The sequence below is a fragment of the Gymnogyps californianus genome, chromosome 16, assembly GCF_018139145.2.
Source record: "Gymnogyps californianus isolate 813 chromosome 16, ASM1813914v2, whole genome shotgun sequence".
Classification (NCBI taxonomy): domain Eukaryota; kingdom Metazoa; phylum Chordata; class Aves; order Accipitriformes; family Cathartidae; genus Gymnogyps; species Gymnogyps californianus.
In genome coordinates this window covers 8,665,039-8,685,815 of record NC_059486.1, presented here as the reverse complement: position 1 = coordinate 8,685,815, position 20,777 = coordinate 8,665,039, and the positions used below count along the sequence as shown (strand labels likewise).

Genomic DNA, 20,777 nt, shown 5'->3' with positions numbered 1-20,777 from the left:
TGTTAGTAGGTAGTGAGGAAGACGGGTGCAGTTCTCTGCAGTGAGGAGCCTGCAGGCTCTGAAGAGAAAATTGGAGGAGAGGGAGAAAGCCACGGCCGGCTTCCTGTTGAGCTTGCAGAGTACGGCTTAAAACAGTAGTTTTTGTGTGTCCATCTCCCCAATGGGTGATGGTGGAGAAGGGTTTGTACCAAAAACGTGGACAATCATATGCTCACATTCATGCAGATTTCCCTGACCTCTTACTAAAGAGAAGGTATTTGCTGTATACATTCTTACTTTTATTGTCCCCTAAATTACAGTTAAACACTCCGTTTCCAGGTACTTGGTACTACCGTGGACGGGTTTTTTTTCCTCGAGTAATTGAGAAGGAAGTGAACAGTACCAGCCCCCTTCTCCCCAACTTTTTAAAGCAGTTACTGCTCAGCACTTTATCATTATTTATTCAGGTCTTGTGCAAGCCAATAGAGCAATCAAAGCCTTGTAAAATCATTGTGGATTGAAATGCATTTAAAAGTAGAGTGGTACTGACCTTCCCTTTTGTAATTTTTGGCTACATTGTGTTGAGGTAACATTTGTCCAAGGTGTCTCTACTTGGTACGGTGTCTTCAAGGTCCTAGCAGCAAAGGTCTTAATTCTTGGGAGACATAACAAGTGGGCATTTAGCAGAGTACTGGCAGCTTGCTCTTCAGCTCTTCGCAGGTGACAGGAATGCAGCCTCTGGTAATAAATTTGACTGTTTCAATTACAGTGAGTTTCTTGGTTCATCCACTTCTATTTTTAAGTTAAATCATGTATCATAAACCTGCAAACCAGTGGCAGCTTCAAATGTCTTAACATTTCCAAAGCTGTCTTGTCAAAAAGTCATCTTATTCTTGAGCTAAACGTGTGACAGGGTCAGAGGAAACATGATGCATTCTAAAAAGCGAGACCCAAACTCATCTGGAGTATGTCAGCTACGAAAGGAGAATTGCAGTCTAAGGTTAAACAAGCAAGGATTTCATTTGCAGTCATTTTAATTGATATTGATTGTGTTGCCTGAATGTAGGGTCAAAGCAAGGGAGTCACTTCAAATCTAGACTCTTTTTTTTGCCTTTTAAAAAAGCTTTAGTGTCTTTGCCTGAAAGGCTAGGGGCTTGAGTTACATTTTTGGTGAAGTTCGCAGTGGGGGAGAAGAGAGGGCGGGAAAGTAAAACAAACAAGTGTGTGCTGTATTACAGGGAAAGTGAGAACTTCCCCATCTATGAAGATTGCAGCCTGCCGGCTGGAGATGCCAGCCGACTGCCTCCCAAAGTGCCCTGAGCTCTGGGGAGAGTAAAGCCGGGCTGGCCTGCTGCCAGACGGGGCTTCCAGCGAGGGGCTGCTGTGCCGAGCTGTGGGCCAGTCCTACCTCTGCGGCTCCTTCCCCTTCGCTGCCCTCACTGCGTGCTCCTTCTACCCCATAGCTTTCCAGAGCTGAGCTCTCAAACTTCTCCTCTCCCACCGTTAAAGTGCACTCCTGCTCATTTTTAATATCTCCACTTGCATTTGCTGCCCGTTCACCATGTTGCGTTCAAATTCAATCATCTTGGTGTGGTCCTACCTGATACCCTCCGGTAGAGTTACCTCTTATCCCATTCCTTTTTTCTCCCTTTTTTCTCCTTATTATTCACCTCATTTCATTTGCCTGTTGGCTACTCATCTTTTCTTGTGCTGGCTCCTGTTCTTGTAGTGGTTTCTCTCTCTACGGACCCATCTTCAAATCCGTGCCTTAAAGTTAATTTCTTTCATGTACGTTTCTCATGTATATCTCCAATACTATCTTTCCATGTGAATTACTGTCTCCTGTGTCACCTTTATGCAATGAAATGGACAGTAGATTTCCCTTAGTAGTGGTCCTGTCTGTATTTGTAACGTGCTTTGTCTACTTAGAAAGCATGAGAATATTAAGTCAGCATTTGTTTCTACGTTGCTGTTCTATAAACTGCGTATCAGGTCAATAGAAATATTTAAAAAGTAACCTAATTAAAAATAAATCTGCTTCAGTTCCTCTCTGAGCCAGGATCTCTCCCTGAACTATTAAACAAACACGTTTGACAACCGTACTGCTAATTGCATGATAAAGTTGATATAAGGATAGATGGTGCTTAGATCCTCAGGGGCTTTCCCATTGCAGTTTTGCTGAGAGAAGCTGGAGGCAGAAACAGGGACAAGCAGGGTCAGTTTTAGAGACAGCAGTGGGGTTTGTTATTTCCTTTGCGTGGATCCTTCTCCTGTTTGATGTTCAGTGGGATATTTCACGTTCCCCAACTTAAGGAATAAGTGCTGCAGTGAAGAGTTGTGGAGAGAGAAGCTGGAGGCTGTTTCCCTTCTGGGAAATCAGCCCATATAATCTTCTAAAGTCAGCAGAGGCAGTCTGGCAGGAGCGGAGTGTAACCAGTCCTTGGCTGCGTGTCTGAGCCTTGCAGTGTCCCACAGGCCCTGGGGACAGAGGATTGTAATGGACTTGATTTCGCACCAGGGCTGCATTTTGAACTGATGCTTGAGGGCTGAGGGTAGTTATTTTATTAACTGTAGGTGTTATTTTTGTCCTCTGCACCCCAGCAGCACGCTCAAGGTTTTTCATCTAGCTGTGTGGTTTTTGCACTTTTTTTCAGGTTCTTTAAGTGTTCCCTGTGTACGAAAGGTATTTACAACCCCAGCCTCCCCCTACGTGGTTTCTGAGATCTGAGAGAGCTGTGTAAACTCAGAGGATTAAGGCAGAGTTTGAGCTGGACTGAGCAAACATGCAGTGGTAACTCCAGCCAGCGGATGGCTGCGGATGTGAGCTTGCGCCAGGGTCCTCTAGGGCTGATCGTTATTTCCTGATCAAACAGACAACGTGGAGTCCACTGTGCAGAAGTCTCTTGCTGTGGCATTTTAGGGGTAAGAACGGTCTCATTCCAGAGCCGAGGGCCATGCACCCGCATTATTCACAGCTTTATTTATAAATGAGTGGTGTGCACCTTGAGCATCTTTGGAGACTGCAGCTGTGCCTCAGTGACAGAAAAATGGCTTTTCAGGAAGGAGTGTTCCAAGTGATTAAGGATGTCGCCAGCTCCGCTGCAAGCAGAGGTGCAATTGCATAACTTTAACTTTAGCTTGGGCCAAATAGCAATGAAAAAAAATTCACAGAGATTTTTATTATGGACTCTCAAAATCTGTTGCAGAGTCTAGGTTACATACTTGGGTTGCCAGCCTGTGCTGAGGTCTTTGCCAGTGGATCTTCACAGCTACTGGTGTGCAAGGTACCACCATTTTCAGCCAAAGTGTTCTTTGGTATCTGTACATCCAAATAAGCAAATGGGGAGATAGAATCTTTATGTTTCATGGAGTAACTGCCAGGAAAGAGGCTCTAAAGAAAGGCCTAATTCTTCCTTATCTGTAACCATGCAGCCAATTAGAACCATCTGCTCTCCGTCTGCAGCCCAGACAGACGAGGGGCTGCAGATGGAGAGGCTGTAGCCTGCCCTGGAAGGTGTGAGAGAGATTCCTAAGTGAGGACAGGTAGGAGACAGCCCTGGAAGCAGTGAGTAGTAAGGAACAAAATAGTTTTGTATATTCTGGAACAAGATTTGGCAATCTCCTTCCTGGAACTGAGAGAATGGGCCTGGATCCACCAGTCTTCCCTGGAGAAGGGGATTTACTGGCCCTGACAGCAAAGGTAGGCAGGTCTGCTGACTCCTGGGTTGGGCAGAAACTCCAAGGCTGGATATGGACACCCTTTGATTTCAGGTTCTGACTTCAGACATTGTCGCTGTGTGAACCCCTAGGCTTTACGTGATGTGTAAAGGGCAAAAATAACTGCTGGTCTAGGCTTGTCTGGAGGAAAGGCTCCAGTGGAGCAGTTTGTCGGAAGGCCAGTCTCACCTGCCGGCTGGGATTTCTGGATTGAAGTCAAGGTGCATCAATAAATGTGGTTCACTGTAGTGATGTACTGTATATTCTGTATGTGCTTAAATTTTCCAGCAATTGCCTGTGCACAAGCACAGATGCGCATCCAAAAATAGTAAGCTCTTGTGCTAAGTGAGGTCCCCAACTTGGAGGTCATAAACTTTAGTAAAAGAGCAATCGCTGGAAGGCTCTTTTAGTAGAGTAAATAGAAAGGAAACAAAGGAGGCAAGAACAGACACCCTATTAGCCCCCTCCTGCTCTCTGCCTGAGGCTGCAAAGAGATCTGCATTTAGCGGCATAGAAAACAGCCCCGCTGTCACCCTCTGTCAGTAAGGAGAAGCTGAGTTCAGTGTCCTACGTTCCCAGAAAAAGCAAAGTCCTGTGAACTGCGTCTTCTGCTGAAGTGGGGAGGAACGAGACTGTGGAATAGGTTTACTTGTCACGGGGCTGAGGAACTTGGCTTCTTCCCTGCAGCTGCCCCAGATGTGCTACGGAGCTGAGGATGCCTCCCTCCACCTTCCTCCTGCCGGAGGCAAGTAGCAGCCTCCGCTACCAGGGCTTGGGTCTTAATTCATGGCTGTTTGGAAAGTGCTTGAGATTCTTGGACGCAAGTGGCACTACAACTGAATGCATTCTTTCCTTGGCTTTGATCCAGCTATGACTGTATTCCCTGAATTAATTTTGCTAGTAGCTCAGTGATGAGACAAACCTTAAATCTCCAAACAAGATGGGGATAAAAAGCTAAATTTCTAAGTAGGGAATTTTGTAGGATTCAGTAAGGAGAAAAACACAGATTTCCAGACTAGTTGCGTGGTGAGTTGTCTAAAACCTGCAGTGAATGTGCTGTGGGTATTGAGGGAAGACTTTCCCTAAGGCATTAACAGAGGCCCAATCCCCATGTGAAGCCAGCTAGAATTTAAACTGAAACGGCCATTTACTGCCTTTGAAAGCATCCTTAAAAGTGAATATTACACGTTGAGCCAGGAGCGCATTATTTTCTGGTGCTTTCAGGTGGTGGCATTCCCCTGCCACAGCCTCCTTTCTCCCTTATCAGGGACCCATGTCACCTCATGTGGCATCTTCCATGCGTCTGCTGTCATGTTGCAGCTGCATCTGGCTTTATGAAGAAGTGCACATTTTTGGTGACTTCTGTTTATAATGTTTTGCTGAGTGTCAGTTAACAGATGTCATTTCCATTGCACTAGTTTCTGATCAGTTACGAAAGCTTAGCATTTTGATTTCTATCTCAGCAACTTCCCAGTAAATAGGACAATGTGACCTTTAAGGGGCATCTTGAACTGCTGCTTTAGAGTGTTATCTTAAAACTAAAAACCAAAGTGAGCAACTAAACACTAATTTTTATTCCTCGTTTTATCATTCATGGAGAATCATGCCAGACAGTCGTTTTCCTTGCTCTTTCACTAGTTACGGACTTGGCAAGCTGAGCTGTATTCTGGTGTGTTTTGCGCCTCTGAGACAGTGCTACTTATTTTAATTTTGGGCTGGGGGTTGTATCTTTGGGGGTTTTGCAACTTGCTGTATATATGTGTGCTTTAAGAGGAGCTTGCCAGCCCCATAGGACCCCTGTGCAAGGTGTGTAGAGATTGGGTGCTGGCCCATTGTCTTTGAGCCTGGGTTGGAATGGGAAACAGCTGTATGCATTTTATTGTCGTGATTCAAATTTCACTGTCGCTGTGACCCTAAAGTGTCAGTGCATCACCTTGCTTGACAGGGAAGGGTAACTTCAAGCAGTGAGTGATTTGGAGTGGAATCAGCATGTTGCACGCTGAGGCAGTCAATTCACTAATTAAATGAGAGGGGGAGGAAGTAATCTAGAGCAATCAGTAGGGCATTTCATCCCAATTCCTAATTTTCTTTTTTGTTGGGCTTTAGTTTTTGAGAGACTAGAGTGCTAGTGATTTTCATGAGCTCTTTTGCAGTACTGAAGGTGTGTGTGTTGATGTGAGCAAGTTGTATTGCAAGCTCCATTCATGTAGGATACAGATATCCATGATGTAATTGCTTGAGTCAGAAGCGAGGCATTTAGAAAAGGGGGGATGAGGCGTTTAGAAAAATTTCTGTGGCTGAAGTTGACAAATTTTGGCATGGTAAACAGTGCTTTTAAGGTATCTCCTAATCTATTTACTTTGCATAAAAAATTAATTGGGATAGAGATTGTGTAAAACATTCCAAAAAGAGTTTAGTTTTTACCCTTGAGCAGTTAATAAAAGGCATTGGGGAAAAAATTATCTAGCTGTAGTGAACTAATGTCATAGTGATTTGGCATATTATTTCTTAAACTCTTCCTGTGTGGTGTGTGTAGGGGGAGAGGTTGATACATTGTCACCAAGAGTTCAGCTTTCAGTCCTGGAAGATGCCGGGGTAGCAGTAGTAATTCCCTTCTCTGATCTCACTTTCTATGTTAATCATTATGACGTGACATACCCGCTTTTAAACTGTGCTTAGATTGTGTGTTATAGTCCTGATTCAGGGCAGACACTTAGAAGTGTTTGACCTCTGTTATGTGTTTAGATCCCATTGATCTCGGCTTGCTTATTGAATGCATGGTAGGCTTTACAAGTGCGTTTCTCCATATGAATGCTGCTGTGAATCAGAGACTGTCAGGCCCAATGGGGGTCTGATATGTTGCTTTCTGAGATCAGAAACAAAACAAAATAAAACCCACCTCTGTTTCAGTTGAACAGTTAAAGGCTTTCCTTTAGGATGCTGATTTGTTCATGTGCTGTTGACGTATGGTTCCTGAATTAATCTGAAGCAAACTCATTTTCATAACCAGTTCCAGCATCTCTGAAATTAATCAAACACATAGCCTGGAGAGTATTCATCTTAATCTAATCTAAAATTACTGTTTGCATTGTGCGTGCCTAATTATTCATCTTAAGTCATCTCTGGAAAGAACATGCTGTCTTGTTTGTGTTTTTATTCAATATGTGTACTGCTTAATGCTTAAAAGTAGTCTCAAAGAACTTAAAGAACTTCCCCCCCCCCCCCCCCCCCCCCCCCCCCCCCTCCTTTACAGAAGGACATGTCGCTAAAGCCTCAGGAGCGGAAGGAGAAATGGGAGAGGCATCCAGGAAAGAAACCTAGAGAATCTGAAAACTGTGTGTCTGCTGAGCCGAGTGAAAATGGCCATAACAATGATGCTGGGAGCTCTGAGAGAGAGGCAGAAAGAGGCAAAGAACGGATGAAGAAGAAACTCCCCTTGAAGCTATCCAAACAGGTAGGGAAATTATTTCTCATCTGAAGCGACTGTATCGTGGCATTGGCCACTGTGAAATGTTGTCCTGCTGGTAGGTTGGGGTTGTTAATGTAACTAGCTTCTCTGGTAGCTTGTGCTGGTGAAAACAGTGTCTCTTACAAGACTTCTGGCCAAGTGCACAAATCCTGTGTTGTGGGCAAGTTTCATAAGCTAAAATGGAAGACCAGGTGTACTGGGTAACGTAGGAAGGAAGGAGCAGACCTCCCTTGTGTCCTGCAACTTTGAGACAGTGCAGTAATTCACACCATAGGTTTGTGGCTCTTACAGTCTTAGACACAAATAGAAATCATCAATCGGATCATAGCCTTCTTTGGGGAAGACATGCTTGTTAATGTGCACCTGGAAGTTGCAAACATGACTATGTCCGTCTCATGAATCAAGTTCATGTGCCCCTAAAACAGTGTGTTGAGAAGGAGAGAATATTCAAGTATTTTAGAAGTGGAAAGTCAGTTTGGAGGAAGGTGTGCTCTGGGGAGTCTTTTCTCTGTGCCCTCCTAAAATGTGGTAGAGCATTAATGAATTAAGAGGTGTCATGCTGGAAGGGACAATTGCAGAGACTCCCATCTGAACCACAGTGTGTACAGAGCTGGGGAGGTGACAAAGAAGAGGCACTATGGCTTGCAGGCTATTTATCACTTAACTGCTGCTCAGCAGGGAGATTTGTTGGTGACTCAGTGCTCGTTCATCAGTTTGAAATGCACATGGCACAGCAGCCTATATCTATGAACAAGCGCTTTCCCAGTTGTCCGTTAACATGGTGCCAAATGGCAGCCAGTGGGAAGACCAGTGTACTTGACCCTCCAGCATTTGTTCTGAGCTAAGAATTACACTACGATGAAAAACTATTTTTTATTCTCCACGATGCAGAGAAAAAGAGCTGTTTAACCCAAGCACACCTTCTGTTCTGTGAAACTATTTCTGTATGTGTGCCAGACAATGGAAGATTGAATTGTCCATTTATTGGAAGTGTTTTTTCAGACTTTCAATATTTTAGGATTTGAAAGGATCGTTAAGGTTATCTGATGTAACCCCCTGCATAACTTCTCCACCACACACAATCTTTTGTGATTGTTTTGTAGCATATTCGTTCAGAAGGGCTCATCACATTTTATGTTAAAAATTCTAATGGTCTGCTCATGGCCCCACTCTTCTGGTGGCTAATTGTTCTCATTAACAAATTAGCAGATTTCTGTTTTCTTCCTTTTGATTTAAAAAAAAGTAGTTGGAATAATTCAGTACAAATAACTTATGTAAAGGTATTAGTACTTTTCTGCTTGCAAACATTTGGGTAGCAAATCATGTAACCATGCACTCCTAGTAAAATATTTGCCAGGTTTGTTTTCTTTTAACTCCCTGAAGTGATACCAAATGTTTTGTTTTTAGACTTGTCAGTGTATATGTAGTTGAAATATATCAAGTTTCTTGTTTGTTTTTGCTAGTAGTTGAATGACAGGGTTTCAGTTCCCCCTCTGGTTACAGGTGCAATGAGTTTGTGCACAAATATTCACTGTGTGCAACTTAAAATGACTTTTTATTATGGGTGAATAGATGCACATTTTAGTTTCGATGAAAGTTTGAGCAACTAGGATCCTTTTCTTGGCATCCAAACGTACAAAATGCTAAGCATGTATTTCACCAGAAGTCCACCCTTGCAAAGTATACATAAAGCTGGCTCACTTTCCGCTCTGGTCCCGGGAGTAACCTTACAAATGCTCATGTTGATGCAGCTGAGAGTGGTGCAGTTCGAGTATGGAAACAAGGAGCACCACAGGAGGTCATTAGGTCTCGATTGCCACCAAAATCTCTCTAACATGAAAGCCTGGCTTCAGTAAATACTGCCTTTCTGCAGGTTAGAGAGTTGTTCCTTCAGGTCTAAAATTACGCTGCAGGGAGTTAAGTGCATTTCAGGTATTTGCACTGTTGTGGATGTGTGAGGCCACGCTCTGCTGGGCAGCGAGGAGGTCCCCTCTTCCTGGAGCTCTGGTGAGCCAGTTCCTCACCTGCTGCAGAGGAGGAGAGGGTTGTTAATAGTGACATTTTCTATATGAAATTTAAAACTAAATTTCAAGTAGTTGTGGCCACTAGGGATTTCATGACACTTCCTTAGAAACCTTTGGGTAAGAGGTTTTGTTACACCGGCCAAACTCCAGTTTCTGTAATTACATGCTGGTGCCTTAGTTTACCAAACATTTAGATTATTTGTATTTCAGCTCTGAAAAATGAGGACATTGTTATCTGTTTCTTCTGGCTAGTATTTGGCTGCCATCACTGATTAAATAGGGTATTTGCTGCCACATTCATGAAAACCTGAATTCATCTTTTGTTGTTTAATCTTTTTTTTTTTCCTGTAAGTATAAGTAACAAACTCCAAAAAGAGCGAGGAGCTTGCACAGAGAGTATAAAATACAACCTGTGACAAGTGACTCATTAATACACTGTGCGTCTTTAAACAAGTCACACATAGAATTCATCTTTTATGGAAAAGGGAGGGTTTTTTAAACACCTTTTATTATCCTAGCTGATAGTTGTGAAAACCAGACAAATTTTCAGGTCTGTAAGGTTGATGAAAGTAGCAGCAAAATCTAAGCTAGATAAACTAGGCTATTCTTAGTTCAAACTAGTTATGCAAAGGATATAGACAAGTTCAATAATTTTTCCTTTTTTTAATGACCACAAAGTTCACACCTAGAATTCTGGCATTTCCTGCCAAGCTGTCTAGACAAATTGGCTGTAATATTAAGTTTTCTGGAATTTGGGGGTGATTTTTGCATCTCAGGGTTATTAAACATAGGTTTATACCTAATTTGGAAAGCTTACTGTAATTAATGCTAATTATATTGAGATGTTGCTTAGAAATTACTGTTCAATTTGAAGCTTTCCTTATACTCTCATCCCTTCTCTTCACAATGCTACTGAATTGTCATCTTTTCTACACAGCCTCCTCTAATAAATCAAATTGGGCATTATAATTATGGCATTCTGCTAATCCTTGTAGAGAGGTGCAAAGTGGTAAGCTGATTTGAGTGCCAGGTTGTCTGCTTTGTTTAGAAAATTAGATTAATACTTCACTCCTTTTGACAAAGCATCCAGATTACTATTTGCTCCTGAATATTTGCTGCTTCTGTACCTCAGGGTATGGGGAGAGGGTTGCAAGAGCCAATCTGTCCTTTCCAGCCTGTTACTCCAACTGTGTATAAAAATCATTCAAACACATTTATCTCCTGCTGTAACCAAGCAGAGGGGAAAAAAGGGTATTTCAAATAGTCATAGGTCCTTTGGCCAAAGATTTGTCAGGATTTGGGGCTGTTCTCAACGCGTATGCACAGGGAAACATGTTGACTTGAAACTGCTGCTCTACGATGGGAATCAACAAAACCTCTCACAGTCATCAGGGGTATGTCAGGGAATGACAAAGTGTTTAAAGCTGTGATGTATTTTAGTGTAGCCAGAGTGACCGGCAGTAAAGCTTGCCACTTTGAAAGTGTGTAGTTCCCTCCAACATGGGAGCATTTTTTGGAAATTGAGTCATTACTTTTTTTAAAAGCCACGTCCAAGACTAACCCAGTGGTTTGTGGAAGGGAGTCCCCACCGTGGCTGTTGACAGTGCTGGTGGGGGAGAGGAGCCCATTGCCTCTTTAAAGGATTCCTCTATGGTTGGGTGTATAATTCACCTCAGTGAAGTAAGAGGTAGATATAAGATGAAACCTCTTAGTTCCAGTTACGCTTCCTTGTGTTGTCCTAAGTCATTCTTCTGGTTTTTGGAGAGTCACCGTTTGAACTTTGAGTCTGTCTTTCATTAGCCTTAGCTGAGCTGTTTTTCTCTTTTCTGGGTTCATTTTTGGAGTTGTTTATTCCTCTGAATGTCTGAGCAGCCTGGGGTCACCCTGGATGTAGAACAGTGGTTTTTTTCTGAGCTTTGGGACCCATTGCCATTTCTGTACGTAGACTAAAAATGGGCTGACCTTCTGAAAAGAGCTGGGCCTAATAGGAAAGAGTTGCTGATATTTCAAGTTAGCTTAACCTCAAGCTCTGTGATTAGTCAGCTCAGGAGCATCACAGTATATTGAATGTGTTTAGATGTTAAATGCGGCTGTAATAACACTCTGTTCTGCAAATAGTCATTCGTCACGAAGATGAGTGTCTTACACCTCCTCCTTCCTTTTCTCACCCACTGTTTAAATCACCTGAGATGAGGAAGAGTCTCAAAGAAGCTGAGGAGAACAGGGTGGTGTAGCACGTATTTAGTGCTCATAAATAGCGTGCTGAGTTTGGAGCATGGGAGGAAAGGGCAAGAAAACTAACGCTGTCATGTTGCTCTGGAGGTGTAACATCTCTGTGACTTCAGCAGAGCTTCCTGGAGGGAGGGAAAGCAGAGTTAATTCCTGTGTCTCATTCACTCCCCAGCCTTTGTCAAACTGCTGAGCATTATTGATGATTAATGTATATTGTTGCTGTGGCTCTTGCTGGACTGGAACTGCTAAATTACATTAACATGTTTGATTACCTATTCATGAGATTTTTCTGTGATGCTCATCAGCTCGTTATCCAACATTCATTGATGAATATAACACCCTCCTCCCCCCCCCCCCCCCCCCCCCCCCCCCCCCCCCCCCCCCCCCCCAGGAGAACACTGCTCTGGGTTACTGCTGATCTGAGCTAAAGGTGATACACTATGTTGTTTTCCATCCAGGATGCACATTGTTTCTTCTGATGTCTAGGTGAAAACTGATAGCTTGTCTTCAAACCAGTTACATACCCTTGGCCCCATTTTGTGTGTGGTGGTGGTACTGAAAGGCTATGGGGCTTTTTCCAAGGTAGAGAGATACAGTCTAGAAACTCATCTGTCTAGTGAAATACCTTGTGTGGAAAATTTCCTTTGGCATCATACTGCTTGTGCTGATGGTTGGGCAGTAGGAGCACATAGCTGCTTGATTTTTATTTGTATTTTTCCAGATAATGATAAATGGTAAATCGAAAACTTGGATGTGCTTTTGAAGCCACTGGTGGGCTGGAGGCAGAGTGTTTGCTTCATGATGCAGAGTTCAGAGACTGAAATGTACCTTTCTTAGCTGAGGTTCAGCAGCCATTTAGGAGAGTGAGTCCAAAAAATAACCGTTGGAGTCTTTGTCTATAGGCCAGAGGACAGGTATGGATATGCCTGTCCTTCCACGTCTTAATAATGTAGCATTTGGAAGTTGAATTGTGTCTAAGAGGGTCTAAATATGATAGTAACTTATTCTGTTACCTTCAGTATCTCAGGCTATTAAAAGCAAATGAATTCTAGGCAGCCAACTTGCACACAAAAAAAAGGTTGCCTTTAATGTGGGTTTTGGGGATTGGTTTGGTTTGGTGTGTGCTGCTTTGGTGTTTGCATTTCACTGCTTTTGAACACTGAAATTATACAAACCGGTTTCTTTTTGTTTCTAATTGATGTTACCCTTTTTGTTAGCAGATATTGTTATTTAAATGTTCTTTGAAACTAAACAACAAAGCAAAAGGAAAAAAAAGTCCATTTTCTTTTAATCAGGAAAATGTTGCTTCATGTATTGCTTAAAACCAGGATCCATTTCTACCTTTGTAAGTACAAGAATTTACAATTTGGACATGAAAGCTCTGTACCAATTAGTTTTAAGTACGCATTTATGATTGCTAGGAGAGTTGGGCTGTTAACACAGCGCATGTTACCTGTGTGAAGTCTCTCTCCCACTGACTCCAGCCAGGCTGTCTGGAAACCGGGGAGGTGGCTTCGGTGGGTGCTTTGATTCCCTTCAGCTTGAGCCAAGGATGGCAGTGGAGGCCTGCTCTGGCGAGGTGTGGTGCTCTGATTCAGCAAAGCCTTCTCAAGCACGTGTTCACTTTTAAACATGTGAACAGTCTCGCTGGCTTCAAAGCTCTTAATGAGGTTGTAGTGCCCGGGGCCCTGTCCCGGGGGGATTTCGGAGGAGGTCCTTATTTCCGGCTGAGTAGGGCTGCGCGGCACAGACGCAGATGGCCTTGCCTTGCTCTCTCACGCTAATCTGCAAGTGCAGAGACTTCACAGCTGCCTGGGAAACCACTGGGGAGCAACGGTGCAAAGTACTGAAATGGGCAATACAGTATTTAGTCATTAGGTTTGCTAATCCAAGGCCTAAAATCAGCCTCATTTCAATCAATAGCAATCTGTTTGCTCTGTCAGGAACTAATTTAAAAATCTGCTTTAAGTCCTGGTTAGGCACTTGGTATTCTGTTTTCTGCATCAGAGTAGAGGGGAAGCAGTGGGCATAGCACAGCCATGGCAGGAGGAGGAAAAATCCTTTGTAAATAACTACTGGATGTTTATTTCTCAAATGAAACCCTGCTATTACAAAGAAGTGCTGTTGTTTTTGCTAAATTTATCCAAGAATTTGTCGAGATTCTTGAAGTGGCTGCAGAGCCCACTCTGCAACAGAGGGGGAACTTCGCGGCGTGTTTAGTTTCTTCAGTGTTTCTTTAAAGTGCTGTACAAACCGTAGACAATTAAGGTTTGCGTTATAGATGTGGCACAGGTAACTTCATCGTGGGATCATAGCCACCTTTTGAGAGCTACAGCACAGCTTTCATAACTGATCTCTGTAGCATACTGTGGTTCAGGAGGAGTAGCGCAAAATAGTGCCAAAAAGCCGCTGGGAACTACGGCAGGAGAAGGCCTTTGTTTAAGCTGGAAAAACGTATTTCAAAACCCTCTGCAGTTCTGGTAAGGAAACCTAAATTGAGGAGACCATGTTTATTAGAACTGGGAGGGGAAATCCATTTTTAGACCAATGCTGAAGCATGAAACAAGCATATGCTGGATTTTACTACACTGCAAATACTGTTTTCTGAACAGAGTGATATAAAGCATGTTTTGGCTGCTGAAAGTGTTATATGTAGGAGAATGTGGCTTTGTGTTTTTCACTGATGTAGTGAAATAGTTATTCACTTGTCTGGACCAGGGGGTTCCCCTTTTGTAGCTGACCCTCACTTGCCAATATTGCTGCTCCACGTGCCCTGTTTGTCTCTGCTGTTGTAGGACCTGCCTGATCCTCCCAGAGAGGCTCAGCTGCCTCTGAGCACAGCTCCTTGGTGTGCCCCAGCCCAGGAGCGCAGCTCGGGGACGCTGGGTCTGGCAGGGCTTGCTCACCTGGACCAGCACCTTACTGCCACGGGCTTTGCTCCTGCTTGGATGGGGACTACTCGTGGGTGGCAGAGCAAGCGGAGGTTGGGTGGCTGTGGGGACGGGGATGCAGTGTCTTGCCACATGCACTCTGCTCCCTGCTTTGTATTTAAGGGTCCTAACACTGTTAGGATGGTATCGACCCTGCTGCATTCAGAACCGGACCCTGAGGCCTTGTCTGCAGCATTGGCTCCTACCTTCTTTATCCCTGCTTTTCCTCTTCTCCAAAGTTCCCATCTGTCCCCATTCACCTCTCCCACTTAACAGCATTTGGGTAACAGCAATGTGTTCAGGCCTCCAGATGGTGCTGGCATTTTTAACATGTGTTAGAGCAGGTCTAGAGAGCACGGTGATTAAAGCACTGGATGCTACCAGTGCTTTCTCTGCAATGGGAAATCTTACACTACCTCTAGTGGAGCTGAACCACAGCGTCTTCGGGGGCCTTATGTCTCCGTCTCAGTTCCCTATCTGAGAAGATGTGATAGCTGCAGACCCAGTGAAGTGTGCCCAAACAGACCTCGATAACTTAAGACGGACACAGACATTTCATAAACAGAGCAATCTGGAGGAAGCCGCTCAGAGCAGCTCTCATCTCACAAGACTCTTCCCTAGCAAACAGGGAAGACTTGACCTGACATTCCTAGTGCTTTCAAAGTTAAAAAAGGTCAGAAAATTGAAGTGATAGGAAGATTGTTAAGTCACACTGCTACAGTGTAAGAAAGTTATATTGTATGTATGTGAAAAATCAAACCAGTTAGAAGCTCCATGTTTTAAAACTCCTGCAGGTCACCTTTAACTTCTCTGCCTGCAGTTAGATGACTGATAAGGACCTTAGGTCACATTTGCTTAAATATAGCCTCAGATGAGCAGAAAAAAGAGAAACAAAGCAATCCTCTCTTCGCACTGATGTTCTGTAAGTAGCTGTGAATGAATCTCATTACAGTGCCTTCTTTTGAAAGGGAGAAATAAAAAGGAAATTTCATTGCTGACAACTTATGTGGCATCAGAAGCTATAAAAAAGGTTGTTGGTGGTCATTGGTTACATTGTTATAAAAGAAGAGCTAAATGGTTTGTAATTTAGTGAAGGCGATTTAATTACATGAAGTAATTTACAGGAAGCTATAACCACTTGTATCTTTTTCTCTGTTGAATTTAATTGGTTGACACAATGCACAAAGTCTTTCTTTCTTTTCCTTCTTCCCTCCTCTCATTTTTTTTGTTTTATTTGTATATTTGCTTTTGGAGAAGAGAAGGCACCAAGATAGAGCACTTCCGTTGTATCTTGTGATTTCAGCAAATTGAAGAATGGAGAAACACAGTACTGTTTGAATGGTGCTCTGTTTCTGGCTAGTCCGGGTAGTGCGTGCTGTTTGAAGAGATTCAGAGCCTTGGCTGGAGGTGTTCTTGTACATTTCTTCATGACGGTGAGATAGGGCACGTTGTGGGTGTCCTGTGAGCTGTGTAGAGCCCCTTTTCCTGGGTGTAATGCAGATGCCGCAGAAGAGACTAGGACCTAGAAGCAGCTGAAGCAGCCATGGCCTTTTTGCATGTTGTTTTTCTGGTTTGGACAAGAAGTGTCTAAAGGGTTATTCCATGTTGATTTAAGCACTAGCTGCCTGATATTTTAGCTAGCTTTGCACAAGGTTTGGGATCTGTTACCTAATTGTAGCCCCTGTTCTTGGGCTTGCACCAAATGTCTGCAGTAAAATACAAAGCCTCTGAATGGCAGCAGGTAGAGTGGGTTCCTTATGATCATCCCTGTCATTTTTGGGATGATCACAGGTATTTTTTTGTGTGTGTGAAACAAGCGTAGTAGATGTAGACAGACAATATTCTTCCTCTAGCATGCTTATCACTATAATAACTAAACCATCTGCACAGCTCCAGTCTAAATCTGAGCTGGTTTAAAACAAACATAAAAATGACATCCCAATGTCACTTGTGGTTGAGGCAGAATAAATATCTTTTTCATGAGATACTGTTACTTTCAACATGCAGAACTTGTCCTTGCTTCCTGCTGCCCACGGGTCTCCATTTCTGCAAGAGACTGCTGGGATCGGTGCACGAGGAGCTGTAGCAGAATCGCTTTGGCAGTTGCCAGTCTTTGCCTGAAGTCATTTAATGGCACTGGTCCAGCTCACTTGGCTTTCCTCGTGGAAGCGTATCGAAGATGATGCTGTTTTCCACCTCTCAGTTGCTCTCGCCTCACAAACTGCAGCCTCGGGCAGTGTTACCCACGTCCCTCGACCTCTTTTCAGTGTGGATTCTTAAGGGAGCTAATTTTCATACTTCTGCCTTGATGGATGGTTTACACGGGCTGTTGAGAATATACACAGCTTGAGTAAGCACGTCTTTGGTTTGAAGACATCTCTTAGGTAAAATAAGAACTTATTTTTTTTCCCTTTAGTCCTTCAAGCAAGGTTACTAGTAGCTCTTCAGGTGAATGCTATTGCACTATTTATTTGGCAAAGTCAGTCCATGAAACCTGTGCTATTTTCTCTAATGTTTTGTCTAAAAGAAACTGAAGAATTAAATAAAGCCAGCAGGGGTTTGTGATAGATTTAAAGCTCTTCCAAGCTTACTGGTTGAGGGAGTCCTAAGGCGTAGTCGGGTATGTATGTATCTTTTAACTCAAGAGTTGAAATATACCCTGTCTGTATATAGGTTTTTCCAGCTCTTAGCACTGTAAATTGATTCTAAAATTTTTCTGAAGTTGAGCCTTGAAATTAATTTATTAAAAAAAAAAAAATCCTAGCAAGGAGGATATTTCAAATGTTAAGTTTAGGAATTATACATACAAACTCTTATTACCATTCTATGCAAAAGGATTTTTTTTTCTTTTTTTTTTTTTCTTTTTTTCCTGGTAGCTTCCTCTCCATTTTGCTTCTTTGCAGTTGGAGTTGTTGAGATTACAAAGCAAAGTATTATTTGGGTAGCTGCTGGATTCTGAAAGTTAGTGTCTAAAGTCAATTATGTAAATGTGTGCAGGTTTTTTAATTTAAAAACAAATCTTTTGTCTTCACCCTTGCTTCCATGTTCCACTTTCTTCTGGTTAAAGGCTCTGATTTTGGCACTAGGGAAAGGAGCACAGGCTTGATTCTTCCTTCAGCTGCAGATCCAATGCAAGTTAAAGTTGAAGACTAGTAATAGGTTTCATTTTGCACTCACTAATGTTTCCTCTTACAGCCCTGCTTGACTCATTGACACTGAATAGTAAAAACAAGGAAAAAACCTTTTCCAGGGGAAACCTTATCCACTGGAATAATATTGCTAAAAGAATCCAAGGACGAGGTAATGGATCAAGTAGTGGATGCTGTCCAGGGCAGCTAGAATAACAGTGCCGTGATGAATAGCCCTCTGATGCTGTAATATTGCAGCCTCCTGGAAGGTGGTGCTGGATCTCATAAAGTTGTCTTTCTGTTGGTTCTCAAAACTTTTGAGTGGCCGTAGGGCAATATTTTGTAATTTAACATGACATTTATTGGCTGTTGTGTCAGTCATAGGTATCTTTTTGGAGTTAGTGTCTCAGTCCTTTAGGATCGAAGATGGAGATAGTTCAGCTGGTCAGATAGGTCTGCTGTGGAGTACATCTGCAGCTTTAACATGAAAAAAATAAATGTGCTTTCCAGTTATTTTTCAGCTCGTATGGAGCAATTTCAGTGTGTAAAGGTGTAAACGAGGATGACACGAAGGAAGAGAGTCATATTACAAGCATTGCCTGAATTGAGGTTTTTTAACTTGCTCCTTATTTGTACATGTGCTCTTTTTCTCCCAGGTGCATACTGCCAAAACCAATAATACAAAAATAAAAAATTTATTCTTTGCTTACCACATAGGAAATAATCTCTACAGCAGAGAACAAAGTCTAGATCCACAAAACCTGAACCCCATTCTGAAAAGCTGAATTCGGTGTTTTCCCAGCAGGTGTCCGTGCTCTCCTGTAAGAGGGGCTGGCAGTACGGCCCTGAGCGTTACTGGGGGACGTGGTGGCGTAATGGCTGCATGCCATTTTAGATTGCTTCCCCATTTTCGTCTCTTGCTTTCCTTGCGACTGGCTCATTTTGTTCATAAAGCAGCTTGTAATTGAGTGTTTGACAAAGAAGTGTTTACAAGCAGTGTTTCTTGTGCATAACTGCCTAGCTGAGGGGAATAACAATTTGGGTCTGAATTTCAGCCCTCCTTTGTCACTGTCGTATCATCGTCGGTGGCGGTGCTGTCTCTGCTTAAAGAGAAAGATGGATTAAAATTGTTCCAGGGTATGGCACCGGAGTGGGGGATGCATGCTCTTTGAAGAAGCTTGTGACTGTTCTTGTGGCCCATGCTCATTCTTTGTTTGTGTCTTGGTTTTGGACCACACCAAGGTGTGGGCTAATTACCACGTGTGGTGCCTTCTGGGTTCTTTAGAGGTGGAGTCTGCTAATTTAGGGGGAATTTTATTCTGGTTATATGAAATGTAAAGGTTGGAGTTTTGCCAGGTTTTAAGCCTTCTCTAGCCATCATGTGGGGTGAGATGCTGTAGACTGTAGCTGTCCTGATCTGGGAACATGGTGGAGTTCATTTTTCATGGGTTGAAACCTACAGTGCAGACGGGACCTGTGTTATCAAATAAAAGTCTCATTTAGCTATCGCTCGGAAAGAAAAGGACTCTAGGATCAAGCTTTTCAGTTCAGGCAGCATGTGGGTGTTTCAATTGTCCATGCCAAAACCCTTCTGCAAATTATGCCAACTGGGCAGGGTGTGGAGACAACAGAAGCAATGAAGTTATGCATGAGTAAGGAACAGCTCAGGCTTTATTTAGACCCATTATAGGTCATTTGCAAAGGGTACTCTTTAGTTTTTTTGAGAGGGAGGGGGAGTGTCTTTTAAAGGGGCTGCTCATTCCGTGTTTGCAGGAATTACCATGTTTAATCAGAAGTGATGGGAATCGGCGCATAGCGAATAAGGGAAGACAATCCCAAGGATCATCTACTAATAGCTGGAGGCACCCGCAGCTCCCGTCTGACTCCAGGTTGCGGGGCTGAATAGGGCAGTTCCCATTAACGTCAATGCCAGTCTGTGACTAAAACCCGCATGTAGAGATGAAAATAAACCACAACATGTGAAACAAAAGTCATGCAATTGGGCATGAGTAAGAGTGGTACTCGGCCATTTTGGCCAGTGAGATTAACTCCTTCCCTGCTGCTTGAGTGCAAGCAGGAAGCGATTTCTGTAGCAAGTCTACTAGTATCAAGTCTGCTTTTCTGGGTATAGTCATTACTTAATGGTCGATACTGATCTATTGAGCAAAAACAGATAAACAGTCACAGCTTTACTGACAAACTAGGAGTAGGTTAATGTGATGGCTACACTGCTAGGAGCATCTCTGAATTGGTGTTATGCTTGTCAGGGTGCTTTGACCATAGCAATGTACCAAATTGTTAAATTCTTGTATAACGAAGACCACACGACACTCACATCCAGAGTGCCTTTTATGTGTTCTTACGCAAAATAGCTTTGCAGGTGTTTTGCTAAGACATCTTTCCAATCCCCTTAGCCTTGTTCTGAATCATCCGCATGCATTGAGTAGCTTGGTAAATAAACAGTATGTTTTTATATGCCTGTACGAATGCTGGTCTCCTACAGTCTTTTGCAGCTAGATATTCCCTCCTTGTTTACTTGACTTGTCAAGAGCAGAGGTAGAAGAAAAATATCTTTGTGACAGCTTTTTTTTTTTCCCTTACAGTGAAGTAAAGGAATAAAGGGATTATTTTTTTTTTTTTCCCCAGACAGTCTACCTACAGCAGCAGCACCAGGGACCTCTAGTAAATTGATCAAGGGACACATTTGACCTTAGGGCTGCTTGTTAGAGAACATTGTTATAGGCATGTTGTAATAGCAGATGTAATAAAGTCTACATTGTCCCAGAGAAAAAATAAAAGAAGTATGTTTTGTGGTTTGGGGTTTTTTTTGTGTGCGCGTGTTATTTAGAAGGAACTGAATTGTTGTCTGGCAACCTTGGGTCACCTCAAATAGGCATAAGCCTTAGGCAAAGCCAAAGGCAGACGAGTTACAGAATAAGTTGTATGGGAACTTGACAAAAACCTGGTTGTTATTGTTTATTGAAACTGAGAGAACAGGGAAGAATTTGGTTTATGAAAAGTTATTTCAATTGCAAAATGAAAAAGAAAGAGTGAGTTGTGTCAAGGAGTTAGCAGTGATGTAGACCCTGGAGGCTTGCGCTTTGGTAGCTCTGCCCTTAACCAGAAGAGGAGCGTTCACGCATACTAGGCTTTTGGTCCTGAAGAGCTTGGAACAGCAGCTGTTGGATGTTCCTCAGAACCATCTCGCTGATGAGGGCTGGATTAGGAGGGTGCGGAAGTGGGAGCTTTTACAGACTTGTGAAGTCTTTTGGTAAGAGCTAGCTTTGTTTAAAAAAGA

The 20,777-nt window shown here is 42.9% G+C and overlaps 1 protein-coding gene across 2 annotated transcripts in view; it reads left to right on the top strand.

Annotated features, from left to right (window-relative positions):
* The window catches only part of FBRSL1 (fibrosin like 1), a 560,327-nt gene that overhangs the window by 145,454 nt on the left and 394,096 nt on the right, over positions 1-20,777 (top strand). For both annotated transcript variants that reach the window (XM_050906498.1, XM_050906499.1), the window contains exon 2: positions 6,950-7,150. In XM_050906498.1, the coding sequence (XP_050762455.1) occupies positions 6,950-7,150 (201 nt within the window). The remainder of the gene's footprint in view (positions 1-6,949; positions 7,151-20,777) is intronic.